The 22151-nt window shown below is 46.1% G+C and overlaps 5 protein-coding genes across 8 annotated transcripts; 3 read left to right on the top strand and 2 right to left on the bottom strand.

Annotated features, from left to right (window-relative positions):
* The first annotated feature begins 49 nt into the window (after positions 1-49).
* LOC136484008 (arginine-specific demethylase JMJ22-like) lies at positions 50-3163 on the top strand. Of its 3 annotated transcripts, none has more exons than XR_010765722.1 (3): positions 50-1421; positions 1962-2096; positions 2292-2374. XR_010765722.1 is itself a non-coding variant. In XM_066481172.1 (3 exons), exons 1-2 carry the CDS (start codon positions 154-156, stop codon positions 2533-2535), a joined length of 1512 nt encoding a protein of 503 aa, XP_066337269.1. In that variant the 5' UTR covers positions 50-153; the 3' UTR covers positions 2536-2551; positions 2633-3163. The 3 variants fall into 3 exon arrangements, 2 of the variants coding, with proteins under 2 accessions (XP_066337269.1, XP_066337268.1); XM_066481172.1 differs by lacking the exon at positions 1962-2096 and adding an exon at positions 2633-3163 and having other exon boundaries at positions 2292-2551; XM_066481171.1 differs by lacking the exon at positions 1962-2096 and having other exon boundaries at positions 2292-3163.
* Positions 3164-3300: 137 nt separating this feature from the next.
* On the bottom strand, positions 3301-8736 carry LOC136484007 (prolycopene isomerase, chloroplastic-like). 2 transcript variants are annotated; one of them, XM_066481169.1, is made up of 13 exons: positions 8133-8736; positions 7423-7629; positions 6908-7007; positions 6616-6698; positions 6447-6503; positions 6225-6377; positions 6071-6149; positions 5832-5980; positions 5603-5737; positions 5402-5515; positions 4357-4467; positions 4146-4254; positions 3301-3728 (listed from the first exon to the last, which is right to left on the bottom strand). In XM_066481169.1, the coding sequence occupies exons 1-13, from the start codon at positions 8538-8540 to the stop codon at positions 3655-3657; spliced, it is 1779 nt and encodes a 592-aa protein (XP_066337266.1). In that variant the 5' UTR covers positions 8541-8736; the 3' UTR covers positions 3301-3654. The 2 variants fall into 2 exon arrangements, with proteins under 2 accessions (XP_066337266.1, XP_066337267.1); XM_066481170.1 differs by lacking the exon at positions 6447-6503.
* A 1761-nt stretch (positions 8737-10497) lies between these two features.
* Positions 10498-14776, top strand: LOC136484006 (E3 ubiquitin-protein ligase RHF2A-like). The gene is made up of 9 exons (XM_066481168.1): positions 10498-10684; positions 12003-12160; positions 12245-12291; positions 12959-13021; positions 13122-13230; positions 13332-13717; positions 13800-13901; positions 14003-14401; positions 14472-14776. The coding sequence occupies exons 2-8, from the start codon at positions 12020-12022 to the stop codon at positions 14343-14345; spliced, it is 1191 nt and encodes a 396-aa protein (XP_066337265.1). The 5' UTR covers positions 10498-10684; positions 12003-12019; the 3' UTR covers positions 14346-14401; positions 14472-14776.
* A 144-nt stretch (positions 14777-14920) lies between these two features.
* LOC136484005 (glutathione S-transferase T3-like) lies at positions 14921-17308 on the top strand. The gene is made up of 3 exons (XM_066481167.1): positions 14921-15495; positions 15592-16024; positions 16147-17308. The coding sequence occupies exons 2-3, from the start codon at positions 15599-15601 to the stop codon at positions 17035-17037; spliced, it is 1317 nt and encodes a 438-aa protein (XP_066337264.1). The 5' UTR covers positions 14921-15495; positions 15592-15598; the 3' UTR covers positions 17038-17308.
* A 195-nt stretch (positions 17309-17503) lies between these two features.
* Positions 17504-22151, bottom strand: LOC136482463 (sialyltransferase-like protein 5). The gene is made up of 11 exons (XM_066479677.1): positions 21242-22151; positions 21070-21152; positions 20237-20323; positions 20058-20135; positions 19891-19982; positions 19600-19801; positions 19260-19350; positions 18945-19003; positions 18679-18827; positions 18486-18567; positions 17504-18408 (listed from the first exon to the last, which is right to left on the bottom strand). Exons 1-11 carry the CDS (start codon positions 21372-21374, stop codon positions 18022-18024), a joined length of 1443 nt encoding a protein of 480 aa, XP_066335774.1. The 5' UTR covers positions 21375-22151; the 3' UTR covers positions 17504-18021.

Genomic DNA, 22151 nt, shown 5'->3' with positions numbered 1-22151 from the left:
ACAGTTTATTATTTTCCTCACACATCTCGTCCGTCCATCATCTCTGATCGAAAGGCGAGCTTCGCCAGTCTTCCACTCTTCCCCCAAAACCCCAAACTCCTCTGGTCCTCCTTCCTCTCCGCCGCCGCCGCTCCCCGACGCCCGGAGCCGAGCATGCCGGCCGCCTTCCACTCCCTCCTCCCCCTCAAACGGAAGCGCAAATCCAAGCGCGGCCGCAGACGTAGTCACCCAAAGGAGAACCACCTCGCCGCCTCCGCTGGAGACCCGTCCTTCCACCTAAAAAGCTCCAGCTCCGCCACCTCCAGAGACATCGGATGCCTCGTCGAGCCGCTCGGCAACCTCTTCCTCTCCGCCACCCCGCGCGGAAACCTCCGGGACGCGGGGCTGGGCGCGCTCCGGCCGCTCCCGGACGACCTGCTCCTCGACGTCCTGGGCCTGCTCCCCGCGCGCGACCTCGCGGCGCTCTCGGTCGCGTCCAAGGCGCTCTACGTCGTCGCCTCCCACGACCCGCTCTGGCGGGCGCTCGTCCTCCACGAGCTCGGCGGCACGTTCGACTTCGCCGGGTCCTGGCGCGCCACCTACATCGCCGCCGCCTCCCGCGGCGGCCAGGCCTACCTCATCCCCCCGCGCGCTCTGAAGATCAAGGGCTTCTACTCCGACTACCTCTTCCAGAACTGGCTCTGCGCCAACATGGAGATGCGGCACGAGTGGCTCGCGCGGGACAACATCGAGCGCCGCCGCGGCATGTCCGTGGAGCAGTTCGTCGCCGAGGTCGAGGAGCCCAACAGGCCGGTGCTGCTGGAGGGGTGCATCGATACCTGGCCGGCGTTACAGAAATGGAGCAGAGACTACTTGCTGGAGATCTCGGCGGGTAAGGAGTTCGCGGTCGGGCCAGTGAGCATGCCATTGGATAGGTACTTCCGGTACGCTGACAATGTCCAGGAGGAGAGGCCATTGTATCTGTTTGATGCGAAGTTTGCTGAGAACGTACCAGAGATGGGGAGGGACTATGAGGTTCCGGACTACTTCAGGGAGGACCTGTTTAGTGTTCTTGGGAAGGAGAGGCCGGATTACAGATGGGTTATCATTGGACCAGCAGGGTCAGGCTCATCATTCCATGTCGATCCCAACTCGACATCGGCATGGAATGCTATCATCAAGGGGGCTAAGAAGTGGGTGATGTTCCCACCAGAGGTTGTGCCGCCTGGTGTCCACCCTAGTGCTGATGGAGCAGAGGTCACCAGCCCTGTGTCTATCATGGAGTGGTTCATGAACTTCTACGGGGCTTGTAAGACCTGGGAAAAGAGGCCTATTGAGTGTGTGTGCCGAGCTGGGGAGGTGGTTTTCGTGCCTAATGGATGGTGGCATTTGGTGATCAATCTTGAAGAGTCAATTGCCATTACCCAGAATTATGTGAGCAGGTTAGATTTCACAGCGCAAACAATTTCATTGTTTTTTCTGTAATCATGTCATATGTGTTGTCTTTCACTTAAGCATTCACCTTAAAGAATTCACCTTTTGTCTTTTTCTTATCTACAAATAGTTGCGCTCTTCAATAGGATTTTTTTGTCATGCCATTTCACAAACTATGCTTAGCTTGCTTGCATGGTCAGAACTCGAAAGGATTCCATTACTCGGTACAAATCCAAATGACAGCACTGTTTGATCATGTATGATTCATGTTAGTATATTTATCTTACTTTAGCGTCCAAAGTGTAGGTCTCCCAGTCAATGTAAAACTTACTGAGTTGTACCCAAATTAAGAAAAATTGTTTACCCAAAATGGTAACATGATCAATATATGAATGAATGAGAATTGTCCTTTGGGGACAACATTACCTTAGAACATAAATTCTCTGCTTTCTACTTGATGCTGTCCTCCATTCATCTTTGAATTGTTGTTTAGGAATTAGGATTCTGACTAGATATGGAAGAATGATGAAGCTGGGTTCTTTGTGTAGGGGTTCAATCTGGACATTCGCAATTCAACTAAGGTTGTCCAGTTAGCCTTGTTAGCTGCTTGGTATGCAGTTGTCTGTTCTGTGAACTTGATGCTATCTGGTCATCTGATGCTGCCTATCCTGGTTATTTTGGAAGTACATACAATTTTTTTCCTCTAGATTTTCGCATGAATATAGTAGAGAATTCTCGACTATAATTTGCAACCATTGCATGGAGCATGGACGTTTTTCAGAACTATGCAACTTATTTGAGAACTTTTGGTCTATTTTCTCAAAATATTTAGCTTATGTATGATGTGTTGCCTCTTTCTTTTCCTGCAAAACATGCAGGAGGAATTTGTTGAATGTTCTTGATTTCCTCAAGAAGCCCAACGCAAGTGAGCTTGTCTCCGGGACTAAGGACAGAGTGAATCTGCATGACAAGTTCCGGGGTGCCATCGAGGCAGCTCACCCTGGCATGATCAAGCAGCTTGAGCTTAAGGTTCAGCAGAAGGCCGCTGCTCGGAAGAAGAAAGCGTCGTTCTGGGATTCTGCTGCCGATGCCAAAAGTGGAGGATTCAAGTTCTCCTTCTGAGTTTCACAACGGCAAGGTCTCTGATCTTCATGTTTGAGTGGATCCATTTTTTTTGTAAGAGTTAAGCAATTTTCTATGCCCATTTTTCCTTGAGCAGTCTGCAGTACCTTCTTGGTGGACAATGATCATGAGCCCTCCGATTGGCATGGCACTCACCCAGAATCTAGCGAACTGATTATCCGATTTAATTTGTACCATGACCTGCCACATTATGCCATCCAATTTTTTGACACAATTTAGTGCAAGAACGATTGTATTGTTATTGTGCCATGCAACCTGTATCGAGAATATATATATTTTTTTAAAGAATTTAGCTGAGAACAATTGCACTGTTTGGCATACCATGTAACTTGTTTCTGAGTGATGCAATATTGCAATTGATAATTGGTTTCCTCCAGGAAAGGAAAAGGAAATGTTGCATTTGCCTTCTATATGCGCAGAAGCGCACCGTTACCTTGTCAACTACACGCAGCTTCAGACACTTTGGTTAACATATTGTGCTGGACTCTGAATATATAACCAAATACTATATAAATATAAACCCAGCACAATTACCCGCAGGTGCTTGTGATGGGCGATCACATACTGCTAGTGCTAGACAAACTAAGGGTAGACCATAGTGCACGCTTGGTTGCTAGGCAACTTTGTCGGGCAGAGCATTGAATCTGACTTGAGACTATTTCGACCCACCCCACAGCTTTGGGTGGCGGAAGCATCCGTCCGGCAAAACCACATTTGACGCTTTTGTATATTCAGACTTCAGAGTTGAAGGATGCTTTTGTATATTCAGAGAGTTGAAGGGTGTTCCAAAACAGAACTTTCAAAGTCCTTAGGTAACATGATTTACATTGCTCCCAAATGTACAGCTCTGCTTATCGTGGTAATCAGCTGAGGTACACAACAGACAAAAGCTGAGGTACCCCTAATTATAGAATTTGAAATCTGAAACCTGTACACCTATTCATATTTCATTTTTTTTCCTTTTGAGAGTTAAGAGAAATCGCTGCTGATAACAAAGGCTGCAGCTCCAGATCATCATAACAAGTGCAGAATCCTAACTCTAGTGAAATATCAGCCTTCTGAAACAAGATGAAGTCCATTTTCCACTGTCTGATAGTCCTATGCAAGTGTTCTGAACCATCTGAGTAGCCCAAGAAGACCAGCATCTAGAACTGGAGATTTTTGCTCTAGTCCTGGAAGAAGGGTAAAGCAGTAAAAAGAAACTGTGAGTTGCAAACCATTCTCATAGCACTGTTCATCAAGAGTTCTACTCTAAGACCTAGCATCAAACATGTGACTAATTCTGTCTTAGTGAAACATCAAGTGCCTGTTTAGTTCCCAAAATTTTGCAAAATTTTGCAAGATTCCCCGTCACATCGAATCTTTGGACGCATGCATGAAGCATTAAATATAAATAAAAAATAAAACTAATTACACAGTTTAGACGAAATTCACGAGACGAATGTTTTAAGCCTAATTAGACTATGATTGGACACTAATTGCCAAATAACAACGAAAGTACTACAGTACCATTTCCCAAAAAAATTCGCCAACTAAACAAGGCCCAAGCTATCCCTGTTCAGGACAGACACAGTAAAAATTGAACTTACCAATATCTGCAGCAACTCGGTGAGCACACATGATCCCTGAGAATGCTACAGCTATGACACCTTGCCCAGGAAAACAGCTGTCACCAACACAGTAAAGGCCATCTATTGACTGTAAATTGAGAACCCCAGTTTCAGTTCGACAAATCTTATAACATTGTGAGGACATCCAGTACATCAAGTCACCCAAAGGGAGATGATTTCTGATACTTACAGTAGTATTGAAAGGCATAGCCAGTAAGCCCTTCGGTTTACCCCGTGGCATTGGTCCATATGTACCATCATTTCGAGCAAGAAATCTTCGGTGGGTTTTTGGTGAGCCTACCTGATGAAACAAAACAAGTTTTGCATTAGAAGAGTTACTGGTAGCAGAAGTCAGAACAGTTCCAGTTAAGTTTACTGCATATAACCAAAGCACGTGTGACTAGGCTACAAAAGTTTCTGCGTTATTATATGTTGCTAGACATGTGATTCATAGAAGTCAATATTTTTTAACTCACAACTCAACTGACTTTGACAATTGCCCATAAAGAAGCTGCGCCCTAAAGCAAGGTATGGAAACCACACTACAATTACTTGATATGGATCATTTGAAAGAGTTTGTTCAAGAGACTTGTGTCAGTGATCATTACTCTCCTCAAGGGATACCCACATTGTCAAGGGCCTCAAACCCTCGGATAGCTGGCCCTCGGCTACGCAACTCGTAGCCTCGGTCCGTCGTCTTCTCCGGCGAGGTTTACCCCTGCCGCAGGCTTAGTTGAGAGATGGAGGTAGGAGATTAGATGGTAATATCTTTCTTATTTCTTTAATTGTCTCCCATACAAATCTATATAGCCTGAGGCTTAACTAACTAGAGCCAACCGGCTCCTAGAATTAAGGACTAAGAATAGCAACTAATCCTATCTTTCCTCCTAACCACCTGTGGCTGGTTCGGCCTGGCCCAGTCTCGCGCGATCTGCGCGCACGGCAGCACGCCGCACGTCCCTGGCGCGCCGTCGTCTGCTGTACGACTGTCCCCACATGACACACATACTGGAAAGATATTGCTGTGAGCAAAGTCATCAAAAATTGACAAATATAACAGATGGTTTCTGATCCATAATCCATAATCATATACATATTCAAGCATATGATAATCTTCCTTTCACCATCAACTCTTAACAGTTGCTAAGAAGGCAGTTTAAAGCTTATACAAGAATTAATAAAAATCAAACTGTGGAACATGTATCAATAGAATCACATGGAAAACAAGAAGGTACCTCTTTGAGGACTATTGAATCTTGAAGACCAGGAAACAACTTCTTTTCAAGCCTTCTTATAATCTCATTGGCCACCGCCTCTTTTTTCTCTTCATACTCCTTCCTAGAAAGACCCTGTCAATGATGAAAACAAACAGCGCTAAAATACATGGTATCTCAATATTAATGAAATTTGCATTGCAGCTAGAACACTGTCCTTACCTCCCAGTCTTCTATGCCTGCGGTAGTAAATACATGAAGTATATGATGTCCTTCAGGAGCTAATGATGGATCAAGAACTGTAGGGATACTTAAGAATATGCTTCCATAAGACTTTTCCAAATTATTCCAATTATCCTGCCAATTACGGACTCAAACAGGTCATACAAAGAAAATGTTACTGATGTCAAACTCTCAACAATATGGCATTCCCAGTGAACACAATGCATACCTCAAGTACAAAATGGTGGCAGTCAGTGCCAGCAGGCAGAACTGACGCTTTGACACCCATATGAATTGAAAGGAATGATGGTGCCTTAACATAATTCTTTTGAAAGTTTTTCTCCTCTTCTGGAAGTTCTTTTTCTTTCAAGAGTTTTCCTGTACATTCAAAAAAAAGTAAATTAATGAAACTGAAAGAGCTAGTTTTTCCTCTTTTGAAAGTTCCAATCGAAGATATATTAGAATTACCAAACGTGTCCCATCTAGTGGCATTTGATATCACCGTTTTAGCAAAGAACTCCTTCCCATTTGATAACCTCACCCCAACCTGGAGTACAGAAGTTATCAGCTAAGATACAAAAACCCAATAAGTCCAGGTATTTAAGTCAGTAAGATAACTCACAGCCTTTCCATTTTCAAGAATAACATTGGTTACATTCGCCTTGTAACGTATTTCACTGCCCTTTTCAACAAGGCCATCTGCCAGGGATATTGCAATACCACCAACGCCACCAACTGGATAATTAATCCCCCCGAAGTGCCTATCGCACAAGACCTGTTATATTGGCAATTGAGATAACAGAAGCCCAAATGAATTTGAAATGAAGATCAAGATTGAATTTACCATGCTTGCATTTATCATGGGTGTTTGCAAGGCATTGACTGTGCTCACAATAAAACACTACAAAAACAATTAATAGTCATCAGTCTTCGACTAAACTAGTATTGACTGAAGATCACATGCTCCAAAGAGGAAAACTTGAAAAGTGAATCAACTCACAAATCTCTCACACCTCAGCATCTATGAAGGAGAGTAGCTCCTGATCTTTTATGAACTTGCGAGCAATATCCCCAGCATTCTGTGGCAAATAATAAGCTGAAAGGGAGATAGACCTGTGACTTTTATTGTAAATATGATGTACTATTCAAAAAAAAAAAAAAACTCCAACACACAGCAAATAATTCTTACAATTTTTGTGAGAATGCATTTGCTTCATATTAATTTAGCTAATTCCTTGTGTAATTTCTCTACAGAGTGTAAATAGTACATTTTTCAATTTGAATACAGGGCTGCAGTCTATATACCTAGAGTTAAGCATTCCAGAGGCTTCTGGAAAAATTGCCCAAAAAGGTAAAGGGGCTCCTCTAGAGACTTCAGCTCCAACGAATTTAGTGAATTGAAGATCTGTTGAAATGTGATTGTTAGACAATCATTGTAATTTCTAGCGTTGCACTATCAACTACTCCCTCCATTCCAAACTATAAGACATTTTGGCTTTTCTGGATACATTGCTTTTATTATCTATCTAGACACAGTGCATGTCTAAACGTTCGCAATAATCTCCCTACGGTCAATTATTGCTCACTCCGTTCGTCTAACTCGCTACGCTCGGTATAAACAACCTTACCCTTAGGGGCAAGAACATTTCTACCTCGCTTCGCTCAAACACCTATAACGCTACGCTTCGTTCTAGATAACCTTTCCATCGGAATGCATAGCAAAAGCTATGTATCAAGAAAAGCCAAAACGTCTTATCATTTGGAATGGAGGGTTATAACACAAGAGTCCCGAGATACAGGTAAGAAACTGAAGACAGTACCTTCCAGCATGTATCGTAGAATTTAAGGATCCCTTCTTTCTCGTGAGGGAATTTGCTGATCAGTTCGTTGATGAAGTCTTCGTACTTTCTATGCACAAGGACAGAGAGATCACCAGGTAGGTGGAAATGAACTGTAGAAGGGTCAGGTAGAACTTCCATCTTACGCCCAACTGCTTCCAATGCTTGTGTGATCAAATTCAAATTACCCTGCATAACAGCATATGTCATACAGATTAAAAGTTGTAATGGGTGGTTATATAAGAAGCGATAAGACCAACACTACTATCCTAACCAGTCGAGTACCATCCGACAGTAATACATGCACATCTGAGGCCATTAGCTCACCTACTCATGCCAATTCGCTGAAGCGCTGATGAGATAAACGTGCATGACCCTTGATCCAACAATGCACAATAGTGTGCATCACGCAGTGCACGCCACTCTGACACTTAGGCATGCATATTAGCACATTTGAGACGCAATATAGCGTGGCCTTCACTTCCATCAGGTTTATCCGATGGCACGGAGCAGCCGCAGAGCAGAGGAAACTGAAGACTACCTATCGCAGTTTGCAGCTGAGCAGCAGCCCAAAACCAATCGCAATCACCAAGCTCTCTAGAGCATCGCAACCTCAGTAGTCAACACACCTGAACACGAATTCCCACTTCCCAGGCTGCAGCACCAAAAAATCCCCACACTAGCGAACCCACCTTGTCGGAGAAGCCGAACATGACGGAGGAGCCAACGTCGAAGGTGAACCCGCCGCGGCGGTAGTACCCGGAGCTTCCCCCGGGGATGAGGTACTTCTCGAGGACCAGCACCCGCGCGCCCTTGGCCGCGAGCTGCGTCGCCGCCACCAGGCCCCCGATCCCGGACCCGATCACAATCGCGTCGTACGGACCCTCGCCCTCTCCTCCTCCTCCTCCTCCGCCCTCGCCGCCGGCTTTCTCCGCGACCGCCACCGCCGCCGCCGCCGGCTTCTCCGAGGCCAGCGCGCCCCTCCTGAACCCGCCGCCGACGCCGCGGGCCCCACTCGCTAAACAGAGGCGCGGGGCGGGGCAAGGGGAGGCGGGGGCGAGGAGCACCGGGGCGTGGACGCGCGTGGCAAGCGGCGGCATGGCGGCGCCGGGGAGGGGCGCGGAGGCGCCGAGGTGGACGGGACGGTTGGGTTTGGATTGTGCGCGGGCGGTGGGAGCGAGTGGAGTGGAGCGTGCCCGTGACCGTGTGGGTTTTAGTGGGAGGAGGTCGGGTCGTCTCGTGCGGTGGCAGCTTGGCGGTGGTGGGGGGAATCTGGGTGGGGAGGGAGGCGGAGGATTCCCGAGCGGGAGGGGACGAAGGCAGGGAAGGCAGTGGCGGGTGGAGGATGAGGAGCGGGGCCGGCCAGACGCTGGTGGTGGGCCACGGTGGCAGTCCACTGGACTTTAGTGCAACTCTCGACGGATTATCCTAGTGGGGCTTTTGTGGCTGCACCACTTCAAACCGGTTTCTTTTGAAAATTCAAATAATAAATCTAGGAAAGTTTGGGAAAATGACAGCAAGGCAGAGTGCTTAACTTGTTTATTTATGTTTTTATATATCGTTGACGTGCTGCTACGTGTCAAATCACAAATGATGAAATCGGCTTGAAACATTTTCGTACGATACTAGTAGCTTCTCAGACGGGGAACTCGAATAACAAACATACCAATAATTATAGTGCCTACAAAGCTGTTGATAATCTCATAGCGCTTAGTGGTGCCTAGGAATTAGAACCTCAAACCTTGTTTGATGCTGCTCCGGTTTCAGCTCTTGCGGTGAGCTATAATAACTACACTAAATGACAAGGGAAAGGGGTGCTTCTGGCGATAATGGAGGAGCCGAAGTCGTTTTCATGTATAAATATAACAGCGGAGCCACGATTTTAGTACTTTTACGACTTTGGCTTCTACAAGGCAATGCCAGAACGAAACAATGCTAAATGAGCCTATTTCGCCAGACAAGTATGGCAGTCTAATTTTACTCCCACAATCTCAAATTATCAAACATTTTGGGTTCATAGACATTAATTTTACTATGTATCTAGACATAGTATATATCTAAATGCATAGCAAACGTCTCATCATTTAGAACGAAAAGAGTAATATAGAGCGAGACATATATAGCACACCAATTCGTGGCAGCCAAATTTATATGTAAAGATAAGACCTTTAAGGTGATTGATCGTCGTATTTACCTAAATTGCATCATTATTATCGACCAATTATGGTACGAACTGACAAAGATGAAAAACCAGCTCGCACGTGACCTTCGCACCACAGCCTCTTAGACCAATCCCCTCGGATTTTATCCACAAATGAAGATATTTGGATTAGGATCGGCCTTAAACCTCACAACGAAATGCCTCAATCGCCCCTATTTCAAACGGGGCAGAGGCTGCTACCACAGCGTATGCCCCACATGTCATCCACCCGCCCGATTATATTCTCTGACATTATCCCCAACGACGCTGGCCGGTCGCGACGCCGACGTGCCGTTATCCCTCCCTCCACCTCGAACCCCGCGCCCCACGCGCTCCCAGCCAGGCCGCCACCCGCATCATGCCCCCTCACGGCCTCGCCGTACCCGCCTCCCACTGCCACACCGGCCCCACTGCAGCTCCCAGCCCCACCTCCAAAGACCGAATAAACTTTCCCAGCTCGCGAACCCGGTACCCCCACACGCCGCACCCACCGACACGTGGGGTCGACGTCAGCCCCACAGCGGGCCCCGCGCGCGGGGCGGTCAAAACGTACTTGGACGGAGGCCGACCGGCCCGCCTGCCGCACCGCCGTGTCCTAGCAGACTAGCGGTGGCCCCGCACCAACTACCCCCCACGGAACCAGGCACGGCCACGGCTCGTCGAGTCGTAACCCACCGACGTGTGGGCCGAATCAGTTTCTGGACCCACGCGTCGGTGTGTGTGGAGATGGGGTGAGCGAGTGAGGCAGCGTGGTGGACGGAGGAGTGCGGTGGTGGTGGACAAAGAGAGAGAGGGGGGCGGCGGGGCCCACGAGCGGCCGGTGGGGGCCGAGTGGCTCGTCTCACCCCTTTTCGTCTCTCCGTCTGCCTTTCCCGATCGGCCGTCCCCCGTCTACACCTCATCACAATCACAGAGCGAGAGGAGGAGAGAGAGAGTGAGGGGGGAAGAGAGAGGGCTAGGGTTTCGTGCTCCCCCACGCCACACGCATCGAATCCGAGCCGGATCGGGGGGTGCGCCGAGTCGCCGGCGGCCCGGCGGTGCCTGGTAAGGCCAGATCCCCCCGCGTGCCTCCCTCCTCACCTCTCTGACCGCGGCGTGGCCGGTCGGGTCCTGCTGCTGCGGCGATTCGAGGGTTCGGGCCGTTCCAATTGCGGTTGGGTTTGTTTCGGGAAAGCGGATCGTCTGGGGTTTGCTTCGCGGAGAATTCGGGTCCGTGTGGTAGGTGCCTGTGCCTGCTCGTCCTGGGCGATTAGGGGGACGGCGGGGATTTGTGTGAGGACCTCTGTGGGATTGAGGATGTTTTGTGCTGAAGAAATTTGACAGTTGATGTCTTGGGGTTTTGAGTCCAGTTTGACCGAGGTGAGAGAATGTGGAGTATTCCGCTGTGTCAAGTCTGGCTCACTTAGCCCGTTGCTGATCCAGAAATGGGCCTTGGCACCAGAGTGTGCCGTGGCTGTACCGCTGTAACCGGGTATTGCTACATGATCGGAAATGGACTCACTTTTAAGTGATATGTGTGGTTAGGAGTGTGACTCTATGCTTGGGGCTGTTTTAAGGAGAGTGTGATGTATGGAATAGAGCCCTGTGGTGTTCGGCAAAATTCACAAATATGCATACCGGGAAATTGAAGTTGGTGTCGCTATTCTTCTATTTCCTGCTACACCTTGAAACTTGAGATGCATTTGTTCCTATTTGTGGAAGGTCTAATGATTTGATAGCAAGGGAGATACCAGTACCAGTGACAATCAGTGATCTTTTGTTTTGCACCTAAAGTTTTGATTTCTGAAATTAGTTTTCATGTGTCTGCTAGCTTTATGGAGTACTTATGCTGAGCCCATGTCTTGGCTGAGACAGATAATTCTGTGTGCCATTAACTTTTCCTTCTGTTTTTGTGCTGCTCCAATGATTAGATTGTGATTTACTAAAAAGTTGTGCATTTTTGAGAGGTTGCTAATGCTTTTCTAGAGCATTGCTTGCATAAATATGTCAAGGCTTTGTTGATGTTATTATGTAGAACTTGTTGGATTAGAATGTAAAATGAAAGATAAGATGCTCCTATCCTGCCAAGTGGATCTTGTTGTTTTCCTACCGAGTGTTGTTTTATATTGATAATTTTCCTAGTATCGTGTTCCCTTGTCTAGTGTGATTAGTGTCTCGGCTGGACTGTTCAATAAAGGATGTATAAGATAACTTCCATATGTCAAAACTTTCTGAATACTGTTAGGAATTTGATCTTGTAATAAATACTAATACATAGCTGAACGTATTTGTTTTTCCTCTCAATTCAGCAGCTCAATATTTTTGCTATGGAGAATTAAATTCTTGATTCTGAACTCCTTTTTTTTTTCCTGTTTGGTTTCAGGCTGTGATTCCATTGCAATGGCATCTGAAACTGATGACAAAGCTAAGATGGAGAGTTTGACATCTGCTGCAGCCTTTGTGGAGGGTGGCATTCAGGACGCATGTGATGATGCATGCAGCATTTGTCTTGAGGCTTTCTGTGAGAGTAACCCTTCTGCAGTAAGTTGCCATTTTGTTAGTTGAGCTATTTTGCATATAGGGGTTATTTCTGTAACCAAATCTTTCTCTTGCTTTGTTTTCTAGTTGACTGGCTGCAAACATGAGTTCCATCTCCAATGCATTCTTGAATGGTATGTTACTAGCTCTAATATATGCATCCTACATGTTACAGTTTTTTATATTATTCCCACCTTGCACGTGAACAGTACCTAGTTCCATCAGTAATTCATCTTGGTGCATAAGTTAGTGGTTATCACTAAGGGCACATTTTAGAACATTGAAATCTCCGTGCCTTAGGTACTTGTGTGGTTTAGTTGACCATATCTGTTGCCTTTACTTAGCCTGTAACATAGGTGGGTTTTGCACATGGAAATTGTCCCTGAATTTGTTGTTTGTCATCTCTATAGTATACAGCTTTCTCGACTTGGGATGAGCTATTATTGAACTGTACTGTTTTGTTACTGACAAAATTTAGTGATAACTTCATATGCTCAACAAACACTTTCTATGCTGGCTTTATGGACAGTTGTAATCAAAATGCTTGACCTTCTAATTATCATATTAGTTGTAGTTGCCGTGCTCTCCTTATTTTTCTGTCTGGTTCTATCAATGTTGCTAGTCATATGCTATTGGTATAAATCAGATTCCACTCTTTCCCATCTTGTAAAAATATTTTATATGTGCAAAAGGCACTGAATTTTAACCATGCATGCAGAATGGTTAGTAGACCCGGACTATTTTTATATTTGGTTCCTGTACAATTTTCTTCATGCTAATGCTTGATGGGACTTTGTATAGGTGTCAGAGAAGTTCACAGTGCCCAATGTGTTGGCAGCCTATTAGTATGAAGGATCCTACCAGGCAAGTTCTTGGCTGTGCAAATACTATGCTTACCATTTTGATCCTCTTAGACTAGTAAGTAGCTACTTCCTGGCTAATTCTAGTTTTACTGATATCTCAGTCAGGAGCTGCTCGAGGCAGTAGAGCGTGAGAGGAATATAAGAACCAATCAAACTCGAAACACAACTATATTTCATCATCCTGCTCTTGGGGATTTTGAGCTGCAGCATGTATGTGTTACAAAACCACTTCATGATACATTTCTTCTAACTTGCTGGTTATTAAGTGTCATTTTTAAGTCTTTCCTGATTACCTTGATATGCTTGTGCAGCTGCCTGTTGGTAATGATGCTGAGCTTGAAGAGCGCATACTACAGCATCTAGCTGCTGCTGCTGCAATGGGAAGGGCACACCATCTTGGAAGAAGGGAGGGGCACAGGGGACGATCTGGCTCTCATGGTCGTCCACAGTTCCTAGTTTTCTCTACACATCCAAATTCACCTTCTGCTGGCACAATTTCTTCATCTTCTGCCCATGTGGAGGGAGAAAATGATTCAAATCCGGCCACCCCTAGAGCTAGTGAGTCATCTCCACGAGCTATTCGCGTTGGAGATGCAGGAAACCAAAGTCCCGGGATGCTTACCTACGATGCTGAACAGGATGCTGTCGTTTCTTCTGGAAATAGCACTCCTGTATCGAGTCCTCGGTTTTTTAACAGGTACTTAGTATATATTCAGATACTGTTTTCTCATGTTAGTTTTTTGTGGTTATCTAACTAAATGACGACTATGATGCATCAGGAGGCACTCCACTGGACAGTCAACTCCAGACAGGGCTGGACCATCGGATATTCAGTCTTTCTCAGACTCCCTGAAGTCTCGCTTAAATGCTGTCTCTATGAAGTATGGATAGTTTGTAATTTTGTCAATATATTTTTTGCCTTGAGCCTTCTAGCATAATGAATTTTTATCCTAAAGCTTTGCAATACTTTTGTATGACACAGGTACAAAGAATCTATTACAAAGAGTACTCGAGGGTGGAAGGAGAGACTCTTTTCACGTAATTCGTCCGTGGCGGATCTTGGTTCTGAAGTGAGAAGAGAGGTTAATGCTGGAATCGCGTCCGTGTCACGGATGATGGAGCGTCTGGAAACTAGAGGAAATAGCAGAACAGGTGATGGCCCGACAGCATCCACTTCCGAAGTTCCTCCTGCCACAGAATCAAGCAATGAAAGGACTACAGAGACCAGCTCTGCTTCTGCTGCTGTTGGTACTACTACTACCACTACGAGTACAAGTGCTAGCAATGCCCCCGCCCCTTGTGTTGCGACATCTGGATCAAATTAGGACAAGTTAGGGTCTCAGAAAGAAGGCTTACACATGCTGATTCTTCATCTTCAAAGGTACCACATAGATCTTGTCCTAGAGCCACGGTTGGATCAAACTAACAGATTCCAATATTGCAAATTCCAGGTTGTGAGTCTGGCGGCAGAGCAGAAGTGCAATAACACGATGCTGCCATTTTTTCTCAGCCACTGCATAAACGGCTGCAGGGAAAACTGGAATGGCGATTTGATGTCTTGGCTCCATAAAATGGTGGTGGTGCGTGTGGCCTAGGGAAAGAGTCCGATTTCATCTTCTGTTTTCTTTCGTCTCTTTGTAAAAAAAAATTCTTCTGAGGGCAGATGTTTCCCGGTATAAATAACGGATATGTCATCTTCATAGTACGCGGATCAGTTATAAATATGATTGGAACAGCAAAGTTTGCTGCTGTTATATACGGTTGTTATACCGTGGCACGATTTCTTGGTGGTTGTGTGGGTGAATCGATGACTTTTTCTGTACACAAAATATGCATCTTTCGACGCCTCGTGCCTATGTATACATGAACCTATTTTGAGTCCATCTCTCTTAAACTTGTGTGTGATAAGTTTAGCGAAACTCCAGTGCGGCGCACAAAACGTTCCATCTCGATTGTGGCGAGATTCAGTAGGGCGGACGTGTGTGGCGAGATTTAGTAGAAAAAAAAGATGTGTGCGAGATTCACTGTTTGCTTCCCATTTTTTTGTAAGGATGATCGTCAAGATTCAGTAGAAAAAAAAAAGAATGAGCGATCTACTTCCCATTTGTAAGGATGATCGACAGTGCGACACGCCAAACGAGCACCCCGTCTCCGATCTGTCTAGCTATAATTAGGGATCGATCCTAGAAAGCCCTCTCCCAGAGTCCCAGGTCTGCCCCCACCCACCGAAGAAAGCCCCCCAGCTCCAACTTCGTCCTCATCTTTACCGAGCCCTAGGCGGTACCTCGCTGCTTGTGGCGACCCCCAATCTCACGCCCCTCCCAAATCGCCTCTCCTCCCGCTCCCGCGCCCGCGCCCTCCCAAATCCTCCCTCGGCGCCCCGTCCTCCGGCTTGCAGGGCGCCAGGACGTGACGGCGTCCGCCCGACCCCCGCACCCCGTTGCCTCCGCCCCACCCCACCGGCGTGAGGCCAAGGTAATTAAAAAAAAAAGTAAATTACCAAAATCGAAACCCAGTATTCATCCTGTGTGTCGATGTTAATCTGACTGCGTCGGTTTACTGAATCGATAGAGGAACGATGGACGGGAACGGGCATTACGTCACCGGCCTGCCCTCTGCCTCTGCGCACATCGGCGGCGACGAACCTTCAGTCTTGGAGCAGCAACAGCAGCGCTCGCCGGCCAAGGCGCTACCGGCCGCCGCCCGCGCGGTGCGGCTGAACCAGAAGCGGACCAAGAACTTCAGCGACAAGGAGGACGAGATGCTGGTGCTGGCGTGGCTCAACGTGAGCTCGGACGGGCCGGCCCACGGTGGCGAGCGCGCGCCCTACTGGAAGCGGATGCACGACTACTTCCACGCGCGCAGGGACTTCGAGTCGGAGCGCAGCGAGAACTCGCTCCTCCACCGCTGGTCCACCATCCAGGACAGCGTCAAGCGCTTCGACCGCTGCGTCGCCGACGTCGTCGACGGCCAGGACGACAACTCGCTCACGCCTCAGGACACGGTAACGCTGCTCGATCTGTCGTGGTGTTCTTGGTTGTCACATTTCTTTTCACTGTCGTGTGCACTGTGCAGTCAGTCTGGAATGTTGGTGTGACGTTTTTTCTTTCACTGTTGTATTTGCAGGTGGTGCAGGCGCTGGCTCTCTTCAAGTCTGAAGACAAGAACAAGAAGTCGTTCCAGTTCCTGCACTGCTGGAACCTCCTGAGGTCGCACCAGAAGTGGATCGAGAGGTCGTCGCAGATCTCGTCGCAGAAGCTGGCGTGGATCAACCGGTCGTCGTCGTGTTCCCAGAACCAGGTGGTGGTGGCCTCCTCGTCTCAGAAGAAACAGAAGACGACTCCCTGTTCGAGCCCGAGCTCGTCTGCTCTGCCATGCGCTCTCGACGACAGTTTAGAGGCTGCGGCTCAGGAGCGTGAGGTGTTGATACAGCCAGTGGATGTGAACAAGGAGAAAGAGAATTTACAGCAAGGTGGAGCTGGTTTGTATTACCTGGAGGCGTCAGATGATCTCTGGGGGAAGAGGAAAGTGGCTGATGAGGGGAGAGAGCTCAACAATGGCCAGGGAGATGAACATGCTGAGACAGACAGAGACGAACAAGCTGATGCGGAGAGACAGATCAACAATGGCGAGAGAGACAAACATGAGAGACATAAACATGCGCTGGAACAGCAGAAGGTTGCGCTAGAACAACAGAAGGTTGCGCTAGAACAGAAGTATGCACTGGAACAAAAGAAGGTTGCGCTAGAACAACAGAGGGTTGCACTAGAACAACAGAAGGTCGCGCTGGAACAAGCCAGGGCTGCTAATGAGGTGAGGAATCTTGAGATAAAGAGGAAAGAATTGGATTTGAAGAGCAAAGAGGTAGATTTGAAGATCATGTTAGAAGAAGAGAGAATCATGACTAAGGACACTAGCGGCATGTCTGAGCTGCAACAGCAGTACTACAAGATGCTGCAGAATGAGATCATGACTCGGCGGTTCAATAGCTCGCGTTCAACTTGTGTGAACCTCTAGGTTTATTTATTTGTTCATTATATTATGTTGCTTGAACCAGGATGGTGTGTCTACCTAAAGTTGTATGGACCATCATGGTTTATGAACAACCTTAAGTTGGATGGAGCATTATAGTTTATGAACCTCTGTTTTTAGGTGACAAAAATAACTGTTGCGTACCAGTCATTCTGTACAAAGAGGGGTGGAAATAGAACCCAATTTATTTACATTGCAATGGACAACTCCAATCCAGTTTCGTCCTTGTTTTGTTTTCAATTTATAAATCGGCCAGACAAAGCCAGTATTGGTCATCCAATTTTGTCCTTGTTTTTTTTCAATTTATAAATTGGCCAGACAAAGCCAGTATTGGTCCAAGACTTTTGATAAAAAATAAAAAGGCTGTGAATTAGAAATTATACATCTGGGCTACTGACTTTTGATAAAAAAAAGGAAAAAGGTTGTGAATTGGAAATTATATATCTGGGCTACTGGGTAACAGGCAGCTAAAAGGGCAGTTGTTGCAGACGTCCTCAATCAGTTTACAAGATTCACACATAATTCTGGTAATGAACTCAACTGGGACAGTCAGATGAGAGTCAGTTAACAACGAACGTCACAAATTTGGAATCGAGACTGCTGGATCGGTGACAAAATGCACCTCATAATTCAGAAAAGGCAAGGCCCTTTAGCATTTAGTTGCAGCTGTGTCAAAAAGTGAAAACCAAGTCATGTGGTGTCCACATAACAAGCCCTTAGACAGCTTAAGTAGCTGTTCCTAGAAGGCTAGAAGTACCTAAACAACCAATAAAAGAATTCTCTATTCCAGGTAGGGCTGCCGCGCTCTGAACCCGATGCCTCATGTAATTTTACAAGTGGATACAGCAACGCATGCAGTTTCATCGGATGTTTGGAATCTTGTTGTCTAGCGTCCTTTCAGAACCACCATGCAACCAATCCTAAAAGTGTCAAAACACTATCTTTGGTCAAGCTTAGTCAGCCACGGTCTTAACTTGATGAACGTTGGTGCCTCACACAAACAAGATCATCCAACTTGTTTCCATCCATCTTATATATAGACACGCCACCCATTTGGATATGGTATTCCTGAGCTTCTCTTCTCAGCTTCTCAAGTGGAAGCAACTCCCACTTGCTGTAGTTTGAATTCTTGCGTGTCTCACTCATATCTGAAGTACCTGATACCGGTCCACAGTCAGGGTCAACTGTTCCCCACACCTTGCAATTACTAAATGGCCCCAGTTCAGCCGACTGGCCAGTTTCATGTTTTTTTAGATGAAAAGCTGCAGTGTGTGCTCTTCTGATCTCTTCTTTGCTTGGTATGTCTGACCAATCTTCCACCCTTTGTGCTCTCATGGGAGAATGGATACGAATGACCTACACATGGTAATTATCACATAGGTCAGAATAAATCTATGCAGATAGAACATAATGATAACATGGTTGAGGCTTACCCCAAGGCATTCCAGAAGTTGATAATAAGCTCGGCCCTGCAGTGGATTATGTCCTTTCCTAGGGCCTGTGAAATACCGTGTCCTGAAATAATATGGAGTGAGAAGAATATATATTTATACAAAAAGGGAAACATAGCACCAGCTGCCATGTTAATGGTGAAATACTCAGTATTGTAGCCATTCGTTAACTCACCATTCTGTGTACCCAGGATCAACTGTAAAACCATACATGTCAACAATATCACACATGGAAAGGGCCAGTTCTATGGACTTCATGCCAGTTCCTTTAGCACCTCTTCTTAAAACTATACCTTGAAAAAGGTAGACAGGATTTGGAAGTTCCTGCAAGTAACCCATGTTCAATATAAGTGAGCATGACCTTCCATGAGTCATAACACTTAAGTAAAATTAGTTTATATCACAAACTCAGCTCAATGAAACAATATGCAGATCTGTTACCTTTATCACCGCATTGATTTCTTTGTGCGTCAAACTTTTAATGATAAGTGCCTCATCAGCTGCAAGGGAAAGCAAGACAGTCACATCTTGTTTCAAAAGCAGCCCTCACATGCCATAACAGAAATATTTTACCACATGTCTAAACTCTATTTGATAACAACTTCAGACCCATAAATTGAACTTGTAAAAAGGATAGTAAGTTTGCATTTGTTTGTTACCACAAACGAGTAACATATATCATATAAATAAGGACTACAGCATATTATATAGAAGGGACAAATAGTAAATTGGAAGAAATCAGGATTACAGCATTACAGGAGCCCTTCAGTATTGGTGCCATATTTCGAGCAGCACCCCGGACAACCAGTCGAAAGTCCCTTTTCAATCCAACATGTTTGGCATATTTCTACGGATGAAAACATAAATAATATCAGTAACCAATGGCTATTCCATATTGATGCTCAAGAGAAAATAATTTTGTCAGCACAGCTAAGAAAGTGAGGTGCTAAGCGCTCAAGAAATATAAGAAAGAAAAGTAATATATGAATCATGAGATCTGGGCAACTAGAGGCCAAGAACGGTACACCTAAAACAGGCTCGTTTGCAAAACTTCTGTTTAGATAGATTTGAATTGATAATAATGCAACATGTTTACCTTATTGACAGGTGCCTCATTGTCCCGAAACACTGCGTCATGTGCATCAATCTCTTGTCCAAACTCTGTTTTCAAGAGATCTCCTGAGTTACCAACAATTGCACATGTTGCGAACTGGCGTGGATGGAAAGGGGGTTTAGCAGGCAGTAAAATGCTAAGAAGCTCATCACAGAGAGTACGATTGTAGCATTTATCAGCACCACTGCACATTTTGAAATCAAAAGAATTATTACCAATGCAGAGATTGATTTCACTTTAAAAGAAAAGATGACAAAAAAATCCTAAGCTTACAGCTGTGCAATCCTTTTAGCCGCATAATCCAACCATCCATCAGGCCTCACATCCAAGTATTCCCTTGTCAATACAGTTGTCATGTTGCGGTACTGCGATCATATTAGTATTATCACAAGCATACAAGTAACAAGAGTAAACATGTTAGTCTAGAAGAATGTCCTAACCTGTTCCCACAATAGGATAGTTTCGCAGACATCATATTTGTATTCTAGAGGTTCAAAAATCTTGAACTGGGTGTTATACTGCAAAAAGTTCAAGAAATATCATCACAGATGAATCTTTAACTCATGATTCTGGGCGAGGAATAGCAGCCGTTGGCCATAAAAATGGGAGGAATACCGACCCAGGTGCTGTTGGTTCCTTCAGGAAATTTAAGGACCAGCTTGCAATGATCAATAATATCTGCTGTGAGACCAAATCCTCTGCTAGCCTAAATAAAGACGAGACTTCAGAAGCAAGGCAGAAGATGATCAAAGAACAGAAGAAAAATAAGCAAGCAAGCTTTGGACTGCCAAGCTGAGGAATTGTTGCATATAGTTGCAAGACTTTTATGTCTTGAGAAGGTTTAAAATGAGCTCAACGTGGTTGCAATGGATGACTATTTTGCCTCTGTACTCATGTGGGGACACATATTAAACAAATATCAGGAAATGAACAACAGCCTACCACAGATAACAATGGGCACAAAAGTTTTCAGCAATGAACAGCTGCCTATCAGAGATACCAAAATCCAAGGGACTATCCATATGGACCTTGCAGCAACAGTTAGAAAAACGTGATTTCCCAATTACACCCATAGCCATAATCAAGGAATATACTCTGCACTTTTTTTTTTTTGAAACAATATGCTCTGCACTTATCACAGAAAGATAAAGGGAAATGAACAATCCCTCTACACCACATGAAACAATAATAGCTTCTATGAGTAGCGTGAATCAACGGTTGAGAAACTGCTGTAACTTCGGAAGAGCCTATGTGTTACTTTACTGGACTAAATTCCTTCGTAGTTACAGCATCAGTGCATCACTGGCAAGCCGTCATTGTAACATTAGCTTATAGCATTGCAGCATAAATGTGAAGCAAATGGGTTTTGTCACTGTTGAAGTTTGAAGGAAAAGGAATGAGAAATCAAATTGCGGTTCCGTGCGCAAGCACGAGGCGATTGAGGAGACGCACCACGCACTGCTGGACGCGGGACTGGAACCCCGCGAGCTCGCGCACGTCGTCGGCGTCCAGATCCAGCCTCCTGCCCGGCGCCCCTGCGGGAGAGCAAGGGCGAACGCGTCAGCCCGATGAGATGAGCTAGGTAGGATTTGGGAATGCGGGGCGGAAGGGCCGCCGTACGTACCTGGGGCGGCGAAGAAGGAGGACTGGATGGAGAGGACGGCGAGGCAGAAGGCGAGCGCCAGGCCCAGCAGCAGCGCCACCGTCGGCCGCCGCTGCGCCGCCCCCGCCGCTGCCGGCAGGTGGGCCCTCGTCATCGGCGGACGCGACACGGCGCGCGTCCTTGGATGAGCCGCGGAAGGGGGAAAAGAGCGCGCCGGCCGTGGAGTGTCAAGTGTGGAATGTCGAGTAGCTGAGTGGCTGGGAGGATGGATAGCTTCGTGCTCATCAAAAGCGGAGCTCTATTGCAGGTGCACTTCATTATTTTCAGGGAAAATTGGATTGGTACCATTAAAAGACCCAAAGTTTAGAAAAGTAGCATCGAAAGATCGAGCTGTAGAAAATAGCATGGAAAGATCACTCTCTTATCTATTTCTACCATTTCGGTTAACTCTCCGTTAAAGTAATGGGAATAAAAAAAAGAGTTTTGAACACCCGGCGGCCGGCGGCAGACCTCCCGGCGGCGCGTCTCCTCTACCGGAACCGCAGCTCCTCGAGCCTCTCATCCATGGTGCACGTCTCCTCCACTTCTCTTTATCTCTTGTTTCCATCTTCTCTAGCTATCGTTCCTTGAGAATGAACCCTAGTTTCTTGGGATTTTGTAGGGCTGATTCGAGAGGTTAGAGATTTAAGTAGGCATGGATCTTGCCGAAGTTTTAGAAGGGTAATCTTCTCTCACCTTCTTTACGTTCTTTGAGTGTGTAGGTATTTTACTGGTATTTGTGTGTGCACATGGTTGTGTCAGATGAATTGGTGAGGACCTGAAATTGCTATCAATTTCCCTTGTTCCTCTGTTCCACATGCTTGTGATTTGCATATTGCAGGATCGATCCACATAATGCTTGTAGAGTAGAGGTCCATGTCAATGCTTACTT

The sequence above is a fragment of the Miscanthus floridulus genome, chromosome 9 (genome assembly GCF_019320115.1).
Source record: "Miscanthus floridulus cultivar M001 chromosome 9, ASM1932011v1, whole genome shotgun sequence".
Classification (NCBI taxonomy): Eukaryota; Viridiplantae; Streptophyta; class Magnoliopsida; order Poales; family Poaceae; genus Miscanthus; species Miscanthus floridulus.
This window is presented reverse-complemented; position numbering and strand designations above follow the sequence as displayed.